This window comes from Oryzias latipes, chromosome 9 (assembly GCF_053564925.1).
Source record: "Oryzias latipes strain Hd-rR chromosome 9, Olatipes_Hd-rR_3.1".
NCBI classification, from domain to species: domain Eukaryota; kingdom Metazoa; phylum Chordata; class Actinopteri; order Beloniformes; family Adrianichthyidae; genus Oryzias; species Oryzias latipes.
The window spans coordinates 26,089,305-26,109,321 of record NC_136245.1 but is presented as its reverse complement, the minus strand read 5'-3'; the positions used below and the strand labels follow the sequence as shown (position 1 = coordinate 26,109,321).

At 40.7% G+C, this 20,017-nt stretch overlaps 2 protein-coding genes across 3 annotated transcripts; one reads left to right on the top strand and one right to left on the bottom strand.

The window, feature by feature from the left end:
- Window positions 1-654: 654 nt before the first annotated feature.
- On the top strand, window positions 655-4,942 carry smim15 (small integral membrane protein 15). Of its 2 annotated transcripts, none has more exons than XM_020705818.2 (2): window positions 655-793; window positions 3,932-4,942. In XM_020705818.2, exon 2 carries the CDS (start codon window positions 3,963-3,965, stop codon window positions 4,185-4,187), a length of 225 nt encoding a protein of 74 aa, XP_020561477.1. In that variant the 5' UTR covers window positions 655-793; window positions 3,932-3,962; the 3' UTR covers window positions 4,188-4,942. The 2 variants fall into 2 exon arrangements, with proteins under 2 accessions (XP_020561477.1, XP_020561478.1); XM_020705819.3 differs by lacking the exon at window positions 655-793 and adding an exon at window positions 2,585-2,679.
- Window positions 4,943-6,905: 1,963 nt separating this feature from the next.
- Window positions 6,906-19,932, bottom strand: ndufaf2 (NADH:ubiquinone oxidoreductase complex assembly factor 2). Its single transcript, XM_004072230.5, has 4 exons — window positions 19,788-19,932; window positions 11,276-11,365; window positions 10,373-10,413; window positions 6,906-7,993 (listed from the first exon to the last, which is right to left on the bottom strand). The coding sequence occupies exons 1-4, from the start codon at window positions 19,900-19,902 to the stop codon at window positions 7,754-7,756; spliced, it is 486 nt and encodes a 161-aa protein (XP_004072278.1). The 5' UTR covers window positions 19,903-19,932; the 3' UTR covers window positions 6,906-7,753.
- Between the last annotated feature and the right edge of the window lie 85 nt (window positions 19,933-20,017).

The following is a 20,017-nucleotide window of genomic DNA, read 5'->3' as shown; positions in this document are numbered from 1 at the left end:
GTGAGAAAGTCTAAAAGGCTGGCCTTTGAACTGTTCTGAAAGTGATCCATGCAGTATAGACAGAGCAGATGTGGCCTAACCTGATTTTGGTTTCAATGCGTCCCCATAGGAAGTTCACAAAGCCAGCAGGTCCTTCTTTGTTATGTTAGTCATTTTTCTCAGAGGGCCCGGGGAGTCTTTTGTTTTTTTCTATCTCAAATGCTGCTTTTATGTTTTATATTAATTTTGTGAGAAGGCGATTCTATACATTAATGGCAGTTCCAGGACAGCCATTGTATGAACAAATAAAAAGTATGGCTTAAGTTTTTGCTTAAGAATTTACCGTTGAGCCTGTATGTTTATTTGTGTTACAATTTCTGCAGCTTGTAGAAAATTAAACGGTCAACTCTAGAGAATCTAATAGGACTTTGTTTCCTAATTTTATGAACGCCAGGTTAAAGGACCACACTTCCTGTTTGCTTGAAAATTACTTGGAACAAAAAGATGCAGCATTCATAATAATAGATTAATATGCAATTTCATTACTAAACTGAAATGTTTCGTTGAAATGTTCTTAGAAAAACAATAGAATAGATGTTTATTTGCAAAAATAGAAACAGCTGTTGTTTAAAATCGGAATACAAGTTTACTTTCATTTATTTAGGTACAAAAGTCCACAGTAAAAAAGAGTAGCGAGTGTTCGGATTTTTCTTGGGGTCCTTGAGTGCATCTTCGGCTGGGGAGGGGTTTACTTCCCGGAAGACGGCGAGACTGCTGTGGCTTGACGAGGACTCAAAACCAATTATACAGTCTAGTGAGTTTATTACTATGTTTTCAAGTAATTTTAAACATTTTATAACAAATCCTCAATCTTTATTAGACTTCGTTATCTTTTCGGCTATAAAGCGAATGCGCGTTTTAGCCTGGAGTAGATGGTTTTGATTTTGGAAGTTAGGCCGCTAATATTGTTAGCTAGCTAGTAGTTAGCTAAGTGTCGTTCATCCATATCGAAGAAACTCTAAACTGAGCATTCCCCACAGATACATTTATTTTGCTGTCGCTTCGTTTGCACTATTTTGCTTATCATTCATTTTTTGTAATCAACGTAAATAGTTCACAACTGCATCTGCATGGAGACTTTATTGTAGAAAAACATTAGGGGCTAATGCTAGCTTGTGTTGGACGTTAGCACAGTCAGTGTAAGGCTGTTAACAAATTCAGTATTTGGTTCTAAAAAGCGTTCACGTTACCGTTTTTTCTTATTTTCTTTCTCACTTTTTAAACCGTTTTGTTAAACGTTTTTTGTTTCTGGAATTCCGTGTTCATTTCTAAAATGTAATGCTGCTGTTTTTATTAGTAATATTATTATTTATAACAATAACATTATTGTCATTATTATTTTTTAATTTAAAAGTCTTTGAAGTCCCTTATGACAATAAATAAAAAGGTTCACGATTTAAGTTTGAAGTTTTACCCAAAATTCCACAACCGAAATGTCTTGAAAAAGCCATATTTCATGTTCATCATTTACAAAAGCTCCTCTATATGGGCGTGGTCATTGGTGCTGAGCTGAGTAGCTCCGCCCTTTTATTTTTGTGCCCAAATCGATACTTTTTTAACAATGCGCTAAATGACAAAATGAATGTGTGTACCAGATCCTGCTGTTTAATACAATTACACATGAAACAGAACTTTGATAAGCCCGTTATAAATGCTTTGAATTACCGGTACAATATAATTTAGACTATATTGCACCAGAAGCAGCACTGGCTTTGGTTCAGAACTGACTTGATGCTAGCACATTCAGATTGTTGAATGAACTTGCACAGGAAATGAAACGAAATGCCATAAAGAAAGTGTCTATTCGCACGTCATTTTCTAAATATGTGTGGCCAGTGGTGAACTGTTTTCTTGTCCACACAGACTCAGATAAAGGGTTAAGTTTAGGGTTACAGGTTACGGTTAAACCATCAAAGGGCTCCTGAGTGCCTCAGTTTCTGCAGCTCACGCTCCTCCAGGGGGTGGATCAAATGTGGAGAACATAACAGCTAATGGGACTTGAAGTTTAATTTTAAATATGTGCGGCCAGTAACAAATTCCAGCCTTGGACGCACTTAAACAATAATGTTTTATTAGACTGTTTCATCTGTTGTTGTTTTCCGCTTTGAATACTTATTTTGACAAACTGTTGAAATCACGCTTTTAGTGATCTTCTGTCACTCTAAATACTGGATAAAAAAAATGTAATAAACCTTTATCTAAAACAAACAAACAGAAACCGATTCAGTTATTTCATGTCAGTTAATTTGAACTTTTTTTTAAATTGGAAACAGCATTCCAGTTAGTCTGTACTGTAATCATTTCTTATTGTTATAATAAATACTTCCCCTTTCTTCACTTAGTTATTTGTATGACAGTGATGAAAGTCTTCCGGGCATTCCCGGAAATCCGGGTTTTTGAGCAAACCGAACGTACTTTCCGGGAAATAAAGACCTGATCTCTACGGACAAATCGCTTTCCGGATTAAAAAATGGTCTGAAATCAGCTAATTTTAGCTTTATTTTCTATATTTCTCCGCAGATCGCTTCCTCTATGGTCGTGGCCATCTCTCGTCTTCCCGGCCTAATTGACCAATGACGGGACGTTTTAATTGCTTTCGGATGCGTCGACGGGTCTGATTGGCTCTGTCTGCACCACGTGGTCAGCGTGACTTGCTTCCCTAGAGACCAAAACTGGCGGACCCACGCTAAACTTTCACAAACACATCTGAAGAGTTTGCGATCAAATTTGTGTTAAAATAATGGCAGGCATCGTCATTATTGAGCGTGGTCACGACCTCAGTTGTGAGAAGACGATAAAAAACAAATTGAAGTGGTCTTGGCTGGAAAAAAAAGATTTTTAAGGTAGTGTAGGTCAAATACTTTTTTGTGTAAAATAATCTCAAAACCACATTTTGAAATAATTTCAATTTTAGTTTTGAGTTTCAGTTTTTATTTTGAATACATTTCTTTATCTAATTTATTTGTATTTCCTAATTACCATGATTTAGTTCAGTATAGTTGACATTAATTATAAGTATTTGATGGTTTGGACCCGCACTCCCTTAAAAAATAATGTTTACAATGTTTAGCTTAGTTTGTATGTTTGTTTTGATATTTCCCAGATTACTTAGTATTGGTGTTAAAGAATTGATGTATTATGTTATAGAATTATAGTTTAAAGCAGATCCCATATTTTGATGTAATTATAGTTTGAGAAAACAGTGCAAGTGGATGTTGTACATCAGTCATTTCTAAAGCAGAAATAATGTATAAATAACTGAGGTATTTTCATAGAATATCATAGTTACTGGTGTTCTTTTTGCCATTTGGGGCTGTGATGTTACTATATTTTAGCAATTGTATGTTTTGCAGCTTTAAGGAAAAGCGTAGATTGTAGGATTGTGTTACTTTGAGCAATTTTCCAAATTCTTTTTTAGGACCAGCAAGTCCTTAATGGAGAGTCAAACTAGGGGTTTGAATGACAAATCATGATGCTCCAATTAGTCTTAGTTTCTTGATAAAGAAGTGAATAACTAGCTGCCAGAATGCACCAGAATGCATCTAAGACCACGTATTTTTCCAAAATTTAGCTCTGTGCCCGCCATATCGCTCAATGAAAAGTTCAGGGATTTTTTCCTTACCTGACTTTCATCACTGTATGAAGACTGTTTGTTTCCTTACATTATTTTGTAATCGAAATATATACAAAAAACACTTAAGTAATCTGTTTTAAATCATAAAGTAAATCAAATCACGAATATATGAATTGAAGTCCAATCGATTCGGCATTGTGGTTGTAATACTTAGCTCCAGCCAATCATAAATGCCCAATCAAACATCAAGTGGCATAAAAGATGTAAAGATGAACTTGTTCTCTGTCGTTGAATACTTTTCTTGTTGGTTTTCCTCAGGTTTGCTTAACCTTCCTTGCTCCAGACCAGGATGATTGATGTTCGAGCATGGGCAGAGTACATAGTGGAATGGGCCGCCAAAGACCCCTATGGTTTCCTCACCTCTGTCATACTAGCTCTAACACCTTTCTTCATCGCCAGCGCATTGCTGTCCTGGAAACTGGCCAAAATGATCGAAGCACGTGATCGAGAGCAGAAGAAAAAGCAGAAGCGTCAGGAAAACATAGCCAGAGCCAAGAGGACCAAGAAGGACTGAATGTCACAATACGAGGACGAGGGCACAAAAAAGGAATATGGAACCATCATAAACCACTGCCTTCTTTCTTCCAAATGACATGGTGTCCTTCCCTGTTCGAGCTGTAATGTCAACACAGGGCTACTATGCCTTACACATAGGAGGCGTGGTGTTGGCCCTACAGCCTTTGACAGTGCTGAGAGGGATGCCATCGCCTACGGAAGGCTTGTCCTGCTGGGACTCTGGTCAGCAAGAGCTCAGCGGTTAGCCAAGTGATGTTTTTATATCAACACCTGTAGTTGTGCAGCTGTTAAAACGCCTTGCATTCCATTGTTGACACCTCAGTTTAATTCATTTGACTTGACCGTTTAATTGTCTTTTGATCTCTTTTTCAGCTACTTTGCTTGAGAGCATCCCAAAGTATTAACTTTTTGTCAATAAAATCTTATATGGATAAAAATGTGAGCTTTTAGAAAAAAGTGTAAGAGCTTCTGATTTTGTAAACATTCAAAAGATGATAAATCAGAGGGTCAGACTTAATTTTCAAATAGAATACATTTTTAAAAATATTTCAAAGTTGCAAAAAACTCAGCTTTGCAAGGATGCACATTTGGGTTGTTTTTAAATTCTACAGAGCAACATTTTTTAAAATGCAAGTGGATATGATAAAAATGACAAGGTTCAGAAAGAAATGTCACCAGGTTAAATTGCTCAAAGTGATGTCGGAGACTAACTTGTTGCAGTGGATGCATATATTAATAAATAGCTACATTTAACATGAAGTCATTCCTTTTTTCAATATATGGACATTTCCATTAACATTTGTAGCAACAGACTCTTTGAAACAGTAGAAAAATAAGACATATTGAATGTTTTAAACATTGTTGCGCCCTGCCTGAAATTCCTTCTTTGTCTGAATTTTTTTTTTTTTTTACTTTCTTTAAGAATGTAAGAAATTATTTAACTAAAACTTTTTTTAAAATCTTTTACAATGTAGTGTCCCCACCCTAGTTATTTTTGTTCTGCTTGGCACATGGCATTGAGAATTAGACTGGTGAATAAGTTGGCTTAGAACTGCAGCTGTACATCACTTTTTAAAGTTATGTCTATAATTAGTGTATGCTTTATTTATATAGCACTTTACATTACCTTCAGGGTACCAAAGTGATTCACAATAAAAGGAAGAAAGTTTCAAATTAGGCAAATTAAGACAATTAAAAACAGCACATGGATTAAACGATGAATAAACAGCATAAAATTACAAAAAGCAGTCAGCAATAAAATACATAAAAGAGAGATGAGTGCAATAAAAGAAATTAAAAGACAATAAAATGCCACTGACTACTGAGCATTAAAAGCCATTCTTAAAAGGTATATTTTTAATTGACATTTAAAGCCTGTGAGGTGAGATATGCAGAGTTCTCCAGGAATGTTACTCCATAACTGAGGGCTGGCAGTGGAAAAAGCGCGGTCACCCTGGTGTTTCTGTCGTGACCTTGTCACATGAAGCAAATATTTATTAGCAGACCTTAAAACTCTAGAATGGCTCCAGACAGTTAAAAGCTCAGTTAAGTAAGTTGGTACGAGACCATGAAAGTTTTAGTAAAAGTTTAAACTGAATTCTAAAATGATGGGAGCCAGTGAAGTGAACTGTGTACAGGAATGACGTGTGCCCGTCTGGATGTTCCAGTTAACAGTTGTGCTGCTGAGTTTTGAACTAACTGGAGACGGTTCAGTGATTGCTGGGTGACACCGAAGAACAAAGTTACTAAAAACTGTGTGAGAGGTGATCAGGGTGTGGATGTTTCTAGATCACTGCAACTCAGGTTCAGGTTTAGCTAAAAGGCGCAAGTGATAAAAGCTCCTTTTGACAACATTGTCAATCTGTGAAATTCAAAAAAGCTGTCAAAGATAACCAGCAGATTTGTAACAGCAGTAGAGTCAGCTGTGGAGGTGTCACCAAAAAAAATTCTCTCAGTTTTTGACTTGTTCAAATACAGAAAATTCTGGCTCAACCACTGCTTTGCATCATCAGTGCACTCCAGTAAAATATTCTGTGAGCTCTTTTTGTCTTAAACTGAGGGGTAGATAAATCTGCAGATCATCAGCGTAACAATGAAAAGAGACATCATGCCATACAATGACAGAACCAAGAAGCAGCACATATAAGAAAAAAAAAAGAGCTGGACCAAGGACAGAACCTTGTGGTACCCCACAGATGAGGAGGCCTCACCAATCCCGACTGAGAAACTTCTCCGTTAAATAGGTCTTAAACCAGTCAACTGTGGTGCCATGAATTCCAACGTGATGTTCTAATCGAGACAGGACTGAATGGTCCACTGTGTCAAAAGCTGCTGTCAAGTCCAACAGCACCAGAGCAACAGGCTGTTTGGCATCAACGGACACGGCAATGTCATCGTGGACCTTTAGTAGAGCGGATTCTGTACTGTTCCGAGATCTATAACCTGACTGAAACTTCTCAAAAATAAAACTGTGTTCTAAAAAGGACTGGACCTGCTTAATAACAACCTTTTCTAATAACTTATGTAACAATTTTTGCTCTTTTAACAGTTTGTCCCAACGGAAGAATTATAAATTATTTGTGGTGCTGATAAACAGAAATATTTTTGTCTGTAGGTGCTATGAAGAGTCCGTTGGGATAATCTCACATGTCCATCCTGAGTGCAATTTACTCTTAAAACTGTTAATAATATTCCAACAATAACCTCAACCATTAAATGAAATTAGAGATTTATTTACACAGCAATGTAAAACAAATTTCATCTCAACAATTTACAATAAAGTTGTGGCTTGGAGCAAAAAAACAGGAGAGTTTCTTCAAAAATAATAAATATGTGACAAAGAACTGTGTGGAACAAAAGCACATTCATAATTGGTTTGGAAAACAAATCTAAAGGTGACAGAGGATTTTATTTTAGATTACCAGTATGTGAAGAAAAACAATAAAATAATGTAGTTTTTCTTAATCTTTTGCTGAATTTACAGAGTTAGCTAAAGAAAAAAGTTACTTTTTTGAAGTTTCTACTTTTATGACAAAACAGCTTCTTTGCAGGAGAATTTGGTTTTAAACAATCTGAAAAGTACTTAAAAAAATAAAGTATTGACCCTTTTAATATACATCTTTGAAATGTACTTTTTTGTCCATATTTTATAAAAATTAGCATATGCGTTTAGTCAGATGTTTATTTGATTATGAGATATTAGACCCCTTTTTCCTTGTGTTTTACAAAGAACATTTGTCATATCCAATTCCTCTTCTCATATGTCTGCCTTGTAAATAGAAACTAAATGAACTTCTAAGAAGTCAGCTGGGGATTTTACAGAGTCAAAGAAAACAGCTGACCCTTTATAATACGATGAACATTAAAAATAAATACTTTCTGCTTGAAGACAAAATAAAGATCGTTTTAACCAGTTCTTTCGAAATTTCAAGTTTATAGGATTACTGATTTTAAACGACATTTTCTGTAGTTAAGTATCCACTAAAAACTCTTAATTACTCCAACACAGTTGTTCCAGTCATGCATTTATCTTCAGGGTGCTGCAGTTCCACTTTACGTCTCAGTCTATTTTTTGGAAGTGGGCATCCATGAACCAGGCTGGAATGTGTTTGCTGTGCTGACTGGCTCCTCGCTGATCTCCTGCTTGCCAAAGTTAGCGGCAGCTGCGTGCCCTTTTGCCACAGTTTGTGCTGGAGCCACCAGACCTTCCTCATACTCTTTAGCTTGCAGAGCCAGGTCCTTCTCCTCCACCTCTTTGGCCTTCAGCTTCATTTGCTCCCTTTCAGATAAATTCATCATAATTTCCTGCGTAAAAAAACAAAACAAAACAGAGAAACAATAAGATTATTAGTTCCTAATTGATATTTAAGTTCTTAGCCATCAGCTGAGTATAGTAACTGATGATATCCGCTTGTCAGTAATTCTGATCTACATGTGGGAATACTAGACAGTTGTATAAATAACATGATCTTGTGACCTGGTACCAGATAAATGTCATGAGTCAGCAAGCTTACGGTATTGGCTACAACTTTGATGTGACGTGGTGACAGTCTGTGATATAGCCCAGTTCCCCAAAACTACGGGGAGTAAACACTTAAATAAAAAGATATGGGTAAAAATTTAAATAACGGGGACCTGAATTGTTTCTCTTAGTCTTCAGGGACACCTTTCTCTATGCTACTATGACAAAACATATGTTATGACAATCAATGACAGTTAAAAAATGGGATAGGTAGGAAAAGTCAATATCCATATTGATGTACAGCCGTTTAGGTTCCAAAAGCACTCACTTTTTTTATGGTTATGTCATAGCCGCAAAGGAAAAGACATGTGTACACACCCTTTCTAAAATGGCAATGGAAAAAATGCAACTTGATGAAATAAGTTCAGAACCTTTTCCAGCTTTGGCATCCAACTTGTCAGTTATAACAGATTGAAACTGAAATAATTGAGATGCTTGAGTGTTTCCACCCTCAAGCTAACACTTTGTTTAACAACCTTTTAATTCTATCACAGCACTTAACTTTTGAAGTGTAGGACTCTTAAAAAGGCCCGTCTTCTTTGGCAATTTGTGTTAACTTATATTGAAATGACTTTTTCTTCATCCTCATTCCTTAAAGGAAGGATGGAACTTTACTGTCGTGTTTATTCCTTTCCGTTTGGCCTTAAAGCATGATGCTGCTGCCTCCGTGTTTCCCCAGTGGATGCGGTGTTCCTTCGGTAATATGCCAAATGCACATCTTTTAGAATAATGAAAATACTCCTTGGCAATGTCATTGTGGTACTTTAAATTGTACAACAAGCAGGTTTTTTTCAGGGGCTTGAAGTCCTGGACTAATTTTTGCATTAAAAAATGTAAAGTTTTGCAAAACAACCATGAGTTGCAGATGAAAATCCTTTGACATTTTATCTTATGCCATCCTCTCTTCTCCGGACATGGTCGATTCTGCATCTGAAGGAGTTCCTACATGATTTAAAGATGCATGTAGTGCATGAACCTCTTGCAGAAAAGTGGACATTTTCCTCTTTCTTTTGGTTGGAATGCCTGCTGGTGCAAAGCCAGTGAGAGATAAGTTTGCACTCGTGAGTTTTGTAGGAAATAATAAAATGCTTTTTCTGTTGAAGTAGGGCACACATGATGGGGAAAATAGTACACGTTCTTCTAATCTATATTATAGGGGTTTAATAAATGCAGAGTGAAAAAATGTCATAAAATAGATTAATGTGTTAGCATGATAGGGGATTTACAAAAAAAAAAAAAAAAGAGATGAACAGCTAAACCTTTTCACTGTACGGGTAGACAGGCAACCCTCTTGAGCTGCTGCTAGTGTCCAGTGATGTTGGCTCACCCAGCCAAAGAGGAAGGGAGGACTGGGCATTCTGCTATTGTGTCCTGGCAAAATTAAAGGACGGGAAAAGAGAGGGGAGAGCTGTGGCCAAAAAGGCCTGCTTTGGGGAGGGAGACAAACATACTGAGCTGCTTTTCCAGCCTGTTAATGACAGGATTTAATCCAATCAATTTATGTTGGTTTGGACCATGAAGAGAGGGAGCGTGACAAGGGGTAGGGTAATGTGCTGGGAGTGAAGTCTTGGCCACATCAACGCTGTCCAGCTGTCAGAGGCAGCTACGAGGCAGTCGTGAGGCAGAAAATTGGAAGAGAATGTTCTGGCAGCGGAGACAGGGGATGGCATTGGCAACTGGCAGGGACTGCGGACAGAGAAACAGAAAGAGAGAGCCCGGGCACTGGCCTTCCAAGGGATTTCCTATGGACCCGCGTTTTACCAGCCAAGAAATTTCTAGCATTCTCAAACTTAAAGAGCAACAAACCCAGAGCGAGGAAGGCGGGGAGAAAAATGCGCTCCTTCATCGCTCCCATCCCGGAGAGTGCCAGAAATAAACCACCAAAAACCAAAAGATGCAAGCTTCTGCGTGAAAAAAAAGAAAGTAAACTAGGACATGGTGTCAGTGAGCGTTTCTGCTCCATCTCAGCTTCAGCGTGCTTCATCTGCTGTTTATTTTAACACCTGTCCCCCTAAATTCTTGGATTGGAGTTGAAACTGTTAAGATGAAACGAATCAAAGATTCTCCTCTGCATCTTTGCTTCCTTAACTAGTCCCCTGGAGTCCAGCCATCAGCACAGTGGGGAGGCTGGGAGGGAAGTGGGGTGGGGGTGGTGGACGTACTTGGATAGAGGGGGGATCTTTCCGTCTGCCTCGCATCCAAGCTGCAAGAGAAGGAAAAAAGGAAGTGAGGACACCCACACAATTACACACAGCAAAACTCCTGAAGTCATGTTTACGGCGGCAGCTTCGGCGTGCATCAGGACAGCAGAGGAAACTACTGAGGAGGATGGCTCAGTGGGGACGGCATTTGGGGATTATTTCTTTTTTTTATGCGTTTGGTTTCATGTCACTTTGTGCCACACGAGGAGACGCACACTACTATACATGCGGTAAACTCAAAACATTAAGATTGCTTTGGTGTGAGCAGAGCAGGGTCTCTCACCACCGTGTCTCAGAAGAGGGAGGGAAAATCTTCATTGATCTTCACGTTTGAAAGTATGTGCTCTGTCATTCCCCATCAATACTTCTGTCCCTCATTTTCCTCCCGAGTAGAATCGGATCTGTCTGTCATCTTTTTTTTTTTTTTTTTGTCTTTAAGAAACTTCGGCTGAGCTGGCAGCGCAGCGGAGCAGGTTGAAGGAAGCGTGGAAGAAAGGCACTGAAAGATTTTGTAACTCCAGCTCGCGCAGGGATTCTGGGCCTCTTTTATCTCTTTCCTATTTGCATCCTGATGAAAATGCATGAGGGATGGGGCGTAGCAGGATGAGGGCTTTAAGGTGGATCAAGGCGGTCGGAGAACAGGAGACGGTTTGCATCCAGTTCTACATTTCATGGTGCAGGTTCCAAACAACATCAAATTTGATCCTTGATAAAACCCAATCTTTTCTAACCAGAAGACAAAAAAAAAAAAAAAAAAATACAGCAGCAAATTAATCAAGGCACGAAAAGATGCAAGCATTCTGTCATTTATCCATGTTAGTGATAGCTAAAATATGTAGCAGGGATGCTGCTGTCCAAACTTACCATCCCACTCCATCGGAATGCTGCCCTCTGCGTATTCATACTCTGAAGGATTGGCTGCCTCCACCATCCGTTTGGCACGGAGATGCTTCCCTGAAAACAAAAAAGAAAAAACCGTAAGTGTAAGCTGAAGATGCTCGCCAAATGCACACAACATGCGCAGGAATACAAACACGAAGAAGTGCCGACACAGAGCTCTCCATCTCGCACAGATACAGACAGATGCACAGACACACAGAGGGATGACAGCACAGTGACAGGCCATGGATGATTACCTCGCAGCCCTCGGGCCCTTCGTCTCAGATCTCGCTGAGTGGCTCCAAATCTGGGCTAAGCCTTTATGCAAATCAGCTTTACTTTACCCCAACCAACCACGGCCCCCCCCGCCTCACTTATAACCTCTTCCAATCGCGGCGCTGCGGCTAACAATGCCCTCCAAAATCAACGTCAAGCCGTGCAGGAGACAAAAGAGGTCAGATATCACAGAGAACAGAAGAGGCATGAGCTGCATTGAATATTAAGTGCTCCTTTTCTCCCTATCTGTACACAGCACAACGCTCGCTAGCAGCAAGGCCACTGCCAATTATTTTGGTCAAAACTGCTGATTAGACAAGTTTGGCTGTCACACAGTGACCCAGGGAGGAGGGCGGGTGGGAGGCGAGGCGACGGAGAGACTACAGGAGAGAAGAAAAGAAGAAGAAAAAAAAGAAGATTCACTCTTCTGTGATGATACAAATCATCTTTCAGTGCTCTCTAATAGCAAAAGCTGTGTTTTCACAGTTTCTCCTCACAGGTAGTGGGGCGTCTGTCCACTGCCTCCATACCTGTGAGAAATGATGAGGCAGGGAAGACGGAGGCAGAAGCAAGGAGGGGAAAGAGTGATGATGCATGGCAAACATGGCAAGGAGGAGAGAAATGGATGGGCAAGGAAAACAACACGCTCCAAAACACAGACAATCTGTCAGAATTCCATCACAGCTCCTCTGCAGCTGACTGGACATGGACAAATGGAGGCAACCACCTCCACGCAGCCTGCAGACTGATGACCTTAATGTTTACTTCAGCCAGAACAGATAGATTTGGCACGAAGGTGAATGAATGACAGCCCAAAGAGTGGTAAAGCGGTGCCTTCGTTTATGTATTTGCTTTGCTCCAAACCTCTGTTTAACGAGAAATTCTCTTTTGCATAAGTTCTAAAGCCAGTTTAGGAATCAGGTCGGCTACTTGGGCTAGAAATGCTTCGGTCGTACCCAGGTTACCATTAGAGTGTCACTGTAGGGAAACAAGAGCTCCAGGTCTGCAGCTCCATCTTTGCAGCAGCCCAGCATACAAAAGGAATGCAACACGCATCAGACCTGCAAAACTGACCCAGCAATTCGTAAAGAGCAAAATGTGCACGCGTCTGAAGGTCCTTTGAGAGCAAGTTTACTAGAAATCCCTGAGCCAGCGCAGCAAAAGCTAAAACAAGCAGAAAAAAAAACGCTGTGATCTCTTGGCAATACTAACAAATATTTTAACAGGTATGCTAATTAGGAGCAGATCATTTAGGTATTTACTATGGTTGTCAGCATATAGCTGTGCTTCTCTAATGTAAAAGTCCCTGCATGCAATGCAGAAACCGTCATTTTTCCTGTCTCTTTTAAGTTAGGTTTCTCCTTCTTACACCAAAATGACTAAGTGTTTCCAGCCCAATTACCACTTTCCACTTCAGCTACAGATTTGGATTTAATTTGATTTAAATTTCCTTTCAAATACAATAAAATAGTAAAATACATGTGATAAAGAGAAACTGATAAAGTGCTTCAAAAAAGAGTGGGTAAAAGAAAAATCGTTTTAATTCCTACCCCTAATCTCACTATATTTTATGCATACATTTTTACTCATTAAATATATAATAATTATTCACGCAGATATAAAAGAATTAAAGAAAAAAGCATCAAGGTTTCAAAACAACACCCTTAAGTCCTGGTTGTCCATATATTGTCCCATTAGGTTTCTCATAAATTGCAGTTTGGGGGCCATAAGCTCCCTGCTCCGCTCCAATCTGATTCATCCACTTACAGACAAATAGATCCAAGTACTTCTTTGTTTTCCTTGTCTGAGCTGGAATCTGCCTCAAAACTGTACGGTTGGATAGCTCCAATGTTGTTCACCATTTTTGTTGCACTGCTAATGTTAGCTTGAGGTTGTTAAGGGCTGTAAGATAGCAGGAGAGCATGTAAACAGATGGGTGAAGGGAAGTGGGGGTGGGTCTAATCCACCAACTGTCATGCATACAACTCTGAGGCAAAGGAGGGTCTAAGGGCAAGGATGCCCAGTTTTGTTTAGTCTGTTTAGTTGAGTTTAGCCATTACCTATTGAATTCTAGGACTTCATGTTCCTTATGATTTAATGTTTATTAAATAATTACCAGTATGAAGACAATTGAGACGACTACTGTTGTAATATTGGGCTATATAAATAAAATTGAATTGAATTAAATGAAGTCGAATTTCTGATGAGCTACTGCCACTCTGCAGAAATTGTCCTAGAAAACGACAAGTTTTTTGATTTTGGCAAAAAACGACTTAAACATAGTTAATGCTTTTAAAATAGATCAAAAGATGATCGGAGAGGGAGCAGGAACAGTTTGTTTGTTCTGTGGAAGTTTTTTTTAAACATTATTTGCATTATAATATACTTTATTATACATGCAACGTCTAACAATTTTGATTTACAGTAATTGTTGTTTTTTTTCTCCCTATAGTATCCATGCATGTTCAAAGTTTGCTCAGCCAGTTTTGACACTTGACAAAAATGGCGCTGACAAGATCTGTAAATTAAGAAACAATTATTACAAGAATTTTTTTCTACAGATAATTAGTTTTTTTATTGTTTGAATCCTTAAAAATCTCCTTTCACTTTGGAAAAGAAAGACATAGAGGCTGCTTCGAGCGCTCAGCCGCTCCTCGTGTGACAGGTCTGCCTTCTCATCACTCACTGGGGGGAAACCTATTTACCAGTTAAATACACACGCACACCTACATGCAGACACACAAACACACACACTGGCTACAGAGACGGCAGATTAACCTGAGGGACAGGAGCGAGGACGCTGCCTCTTTACTGTGAAGGACAAAAACGCAGCATTGCGTTGGAGAGGGGGGAGGGGCCAGCGGCAAGAGGAATGAAATCCCACAGCATAAATATTCATGAGCCATCTCACCTGTCTGAGCACAACTCATCTGTGAGCCCAGCAGAGAAACCTGGGGGTGGGGGGGAGACAAGCAAGGAAGGGAGGAGACTGAGAAGCAGGATGGGTGAGGGGTTGCCGTGGCAGCTGCACTTCAATCCTTCCCATTCGTTGCAATGAGACAGGATGCGCTCTGAGGGCTGCTCTTTGAACCCTGAACACACTCCATCACCTGCTTCAACACACACACACGCACCCACACACACACACACACACACATACTCCAAACCCCCCAACACTGCACATCCGTTCCCAGGTGAGTACAGCTGGAGGCGACCTGATGGGTTTTTCACCTCCGCAATGTCATTGCAAGCATGCTGGGCTGTCTCTTTCTCTGTGTGCTGTGCTCATGATGCACTCTGGACAGCCCTGAAAAACTCTCGCAGAACACCTCACCAGCTCCAGGCACCTGACGCAGCTACAGCCCAAGAAATCGGATGCTTCCTTGCCTTTGCTCAGATTCAGACAAAGACTTCCCATTGCAACAGCACGGCACTCGGCACTCCCTCTCAATGGAGAGCATCTCTCTCAGTCGGTGGGAAGGGGAATTTTAGGTCTCACACAGTGCTGGAACAAAGAGCCATCCTGGGATGGCGAGTCCATCAACACGGATTCAGCCAAGTTTATTTCCTTCCAGCTAAGTTGTGTGCAGCAGAGGGAAAAAGGGGGGGGGGGGGGGTGTCTGCATTGTAATAGACAGCTTTACAAAGATAAAGTGATCCGAAAAGCATCGGTGATGCGAGGGCAACCAGGTACAGAGACCCTCTCCCTCCTGCTCCTTATGGAAGATATGTTTGAGGCCTGTAGCCATGGTTACCCATTTGCCCAACATGGAGGGATGCCGGGTCGGATGTAGATTGAAAAGGCCAGCCGTTGTTTTGCATCCGTTCTGGCAGGAGGAGGAGCTTCAGAGCAAACCTGCGGTTCTGTTTCATCTGGACCTCACTTGGTTTCCCCCAGCTGATGCCGCTTTGGCTTCTTGTCAGTGCGGGAGACCAATGCTTTTAACGTCTTGACGCCTATTGTTGCAAATATGCATAAAGCCAGTTAATCTTGAAAATTATTTTAATTTAGCATCTACATGAAAGCAAAAACAAGTGCATTGTGGTTTTTTTTTCATAGCTGGAAATAAATTCAGGTGTCAAGGGGTTAAAAATATGCTGAAAGGAACCGTCTCCGTCTCCCCGAGAGTTACTTTTAACTAAATGCAGGCACGGTTGAGGATCTCAGACCCCTCTCCTCATTAGCTGCTCCCCTCTGTGGTGAACATGACGTGTAGCGCTCCTTCCAGCCTCAGTCTCAAAATCCCACATGCATGATATCCAAACTCCAAGCTGTCCACCCCTTTCACTTCACCTCCGTACGTCAACCCTCTTTTTCTTTTTCCGGCCTTTGCATCTTCGCCGCCACCCCTCCTCCCCTCCCAGCGCCGCTTTCGATATTAACCTCTCCCCATCTTTTCTCCTGTCTGCCTGGCTGTTCCACCCACTTTTTTCACTTTCCATCTGCCAGATAACATCCTTTCACTCCATTCTTCCCTATAATTTCACAATATGTCAGCATTTTTTTTGTTCTTTGTCACTCTCTGCATCTCCACCTTTCGGCAGACTCCTCCGGCCTCCTTGTTTCTCTCTACCCCTGTGTGTGTGGTTTTCTTTTTTGTTTTGTTTCCTTCGTGCCTGTCTGCTTACCTAAAATATTCTGCAGCGAATGAGCAGCAGCGGGAGGTTCCTCTTAGCGTGTCTGCTTGTCTGTCAGTCCTCGCAGCTGAATTTTCTCATTTACAAAGAGGGGGCAGAAACATGGAGTAAAACCACACAAAAGGGCAATTCGAATAATTAAGGTCATTTCAGCTTGAATAAGATTTAAAAAAAAAGCAGGTATAGGAAGTGATGGGTGACGCAATTCAGCCATTAGGCCTCAAATAAGTGTGGAGAAAGGTAGAGTCGGTGCATTTCACTGCTGGAAAACAGTGTTTAATGGACCTTCAAAACACTTGATCCTCTGATACTGGATCAAAGCCTGCTTGAATGCTTCGCCACTGAAAATAAATATTCCCATCCCTCATTTTCAGCAGCTATTTCTCCAAATGTCTTTTTAATGAACCAGTTAAACCCCTCAATGATGCATTGCGAGATGCATACACCACCACACGTTTGGCCACAAACGTACAACTAAATCCTGCGATGATTAAACAACCTTTATATTAACCTCACGCATTGCAGAGTCTCTAATCAATTAGTGTGATTTAGTGACGCTCTGGACATATCCGCGCCTGCAAAACACTGGCTGGATGTCCTACTGTAGGATAGACTTTCCTTCATCACACCCAGGGGATGACTTGTGGCAAAATAAACAGCCATTTGGACCCTCGTCGCTTTCCAATGTGAATCTTTCCGCCGAAACACGAGGCTTGAATCAACGCTCTGATGACATACAGCCATCTGTTGTTGTGTTAAGTGTGCTAGGGCATGAAGTGGAGAGAAAGCACACAATGACTGATGTTTTTCTCCTTTTTTTTTTTCATATGAAGCAGATAGATAAACATAAACACAGGGTGTGTAGTTGGCTGCCAAGCTGCACGAAAAGACGCACACGATCACACAAAAGTGCAACAACACACACCTCCTATCCTTTAGTCCCCAGAGCCGGCCGTCCTGAAATAGCAGAACTGAGGCCTTTTTGGTTTTTTCACTTCATAGAACAGAGTCGGAGAATCAAATAAATTATAGACAAAGAGAGAGGGATAGTGATAGGACGACAAGTCAATGCGTCTTTTCTTTTCAACGGCGTGGCCCGCCTCTGAAGAACCTCTGAATCTCCTCCATTCTTCACACAGCGGAGAGCCAATAGATTAAAACTGCATGGCACACACCGCTAAAATGAATAGTGCTAAAAATACATCCTTTTCACTGAGACATGAAAGGAAACTGCCTTTCCCCTGTCCAGTATTGAGCAGCCATTGATTCCAAGACAAAGGCTACACCTCCTCAAAGAGGTAAGAAAAATAGCAATCATACAGGCAATTATTTTCAAATGTCCCTGCAGCCGCCGATAATGTCAGCTCGCCTCTCTTCCTAAATAAAGGGAGGGATGGTTTGGCGTCAGAGCTGCGGGCCCGCTGCTCAAGACGAACGAGCCCATCAACAGAATGCTCCGCTTTCATCTGGGCGGCATGACATGGCGCCCCCGTGCAGTGTAAGGCGGTGCGAGGCCTGGGGGACAGAAAGAGAGGAGAATATAGATTCTCCACTCAGCTCTGTGGGGACAACAGCAAGGCAAAGACCATCTAAAACAAGTGGCCAGATTGCCGGTGGTGCTGCTGCAGCCCTGCTGCTGCTGACAGGACTCACTGGGCCTCCACAAGCCTATAGCGTTAGTCCTCTCTGAGGCGGGGGCACACAGCAGGCTTTTGGAGCTGCAGGCTCTCTTTGCAAAAAAGACAGACAGAAAGGGAGAGATTCTTTCTTTTCAAGCAAACTACTTTAGAGGCAGGCTTTTTCATTTTGATGAGGAGCCACATCTGAAGAGAAGGGTTTAGACAACTCTCAGCTGGGCCTTACCCCTCCACACTGTTGAAACCCTCTTCTATTTTGAATAGAAATCTTCACTGGAGTTACTTCAAAAGAAGAAAATCCAGAGACAGCGATGCAGGGGAGGGGAACGGGAAAGAAGGACAACGGCAAGGCAAACATTAAAAAAAAAAAAAAAAAAAAAAAAAAAAGAGGGCAACGTGAGGGAGGCTAATTGAAATCAGATTGGACAGATCTGCAAAAATCTCCCCAAAAATTTAATTCGCTGTGTTCCATTTCTGCCTAAGCAGCCATCATTGCTCCAGCGTGAAGCCTGCCCTTGTTTTAAAGTAAACAGGCTCAGAGAGGTAGAAAATAGGGGCAGCAAAGCATGCATGTAAGTTGAGAGAGACGGACTGTGCAGCAAATCTGGACAAATGTGCAGAGAAAAGCTCCTCACCTATTTCAGCCACAGCATGGGAGCTGCAGTGGAAAGCCTGCAGTCCATGCCTTAAGGCCCTGAGCCCACGCTTGGCCTATCACTTCAAGATCAAAAAGAGCTCGCTTTAGCAAGACATATGGACTGAATAATGCATCTGTTTTACTTCCACAAGGCTAAACAGGGGGAGTGGGGGAAAATTGCAAAGGGTTGCACCATATTCATCTTTAGGTTTATTAAAAGTGCACGTTATCCTACGTGTGTGCCTTTTCTAGTAGTCGTCGGTGGATCTGCCCACGTTTTTTTCTTTCCTCGTGGACCAAAATGCCTCTGTGCACAGGCAGTCAATGCGACAGAGGTTTTATTTATTTTTTTAAGCCAACAATGTCAAACAAAAATCAGCTCCTGTGTTGTATATGGTTTGAACAATCTGTCAGCCAGAGGTTGAAAAGCAGTCTGACAATGAATTATAAATATGAGTTGGGTGCAGGATTTCCCACAAACTGCTGAGAAAAGGTGAAGCACAAAGTCAAATGTAATCAAAAGGAAAATGGCCAAGTAAAAAGCTGGAAGAGTCAAAGAACATGAGAAAATCATGTAGGTAGGAAAAATGACAGTTTACCTCCTTTTTTAAATTATAAACATCATGAAAATAGAGCTGTTTTTAAATCAATTATAGTAACTGTGATAATATAGTTGTTTCCAACAAGCAAATATGTTAAGTAACAGAAAAAGCTCAATACCTGACTTGTGTGAAGCTAGTGATGATTAAAATGTGGACCTATATGAAAGAAAACTTTATTAAGGGCCTAATGTCTGCTAGGGTTAAACATTACTTACAGCAATACATTAGTGCTGCCCAGACAACCCATTCCAAAACACCCACCAAAGACAATTAATAATATTTATGCAAAATTGGGGGTCTGTTCTTTTTTTTCTAAAACATAGGTTATTTCCCACAATGGCTAATCATATGTATAAAATTACTGAAGTTAAATCTACAATCAATGTAACGTTACTGTGACCGATGCGCCATCTAGTGGAAATATTCTATTACATAGGATAAGCTCCGATGTAAAGGAAGATTCCAAAGACTGCTGTAATCACAGGCAGAGATGCGTTTTGTTTAACACCTAAAGTTTATTAAATAAATAAAAATAATAAATAAACAAATAAATAACACTTTTACCAGTACGCCTAAAACTCATAAAGACAAATTAAAAACCACGACAGACTATGTTTCTCAAAATGTACCTTCACTTCATCGTTTGAAGTTCATAAACATAAAATAGTGTAGCTGTATAGAAGAAGTCCATGATCATGTGTACCTACCTGTCCAGGACTTCTGCTCTGGGATGAAGTAATATTTGTTTCCTAAATGGTCTGTTCCAACGTGCTCGCGCACGTATCCGAAGGTACGTCTCAGAACTCCAACAATCCTGCTCATGCTGATGACGGGAGAATCCAAAGGTTTGGGTGAGTCTCAGGGTTCTGGAGAACACGAAGTGTCTCTCCTTTGACTGACAGTGTCCTCTCGCGTTTATGCAAGCGCTCCCAGACAC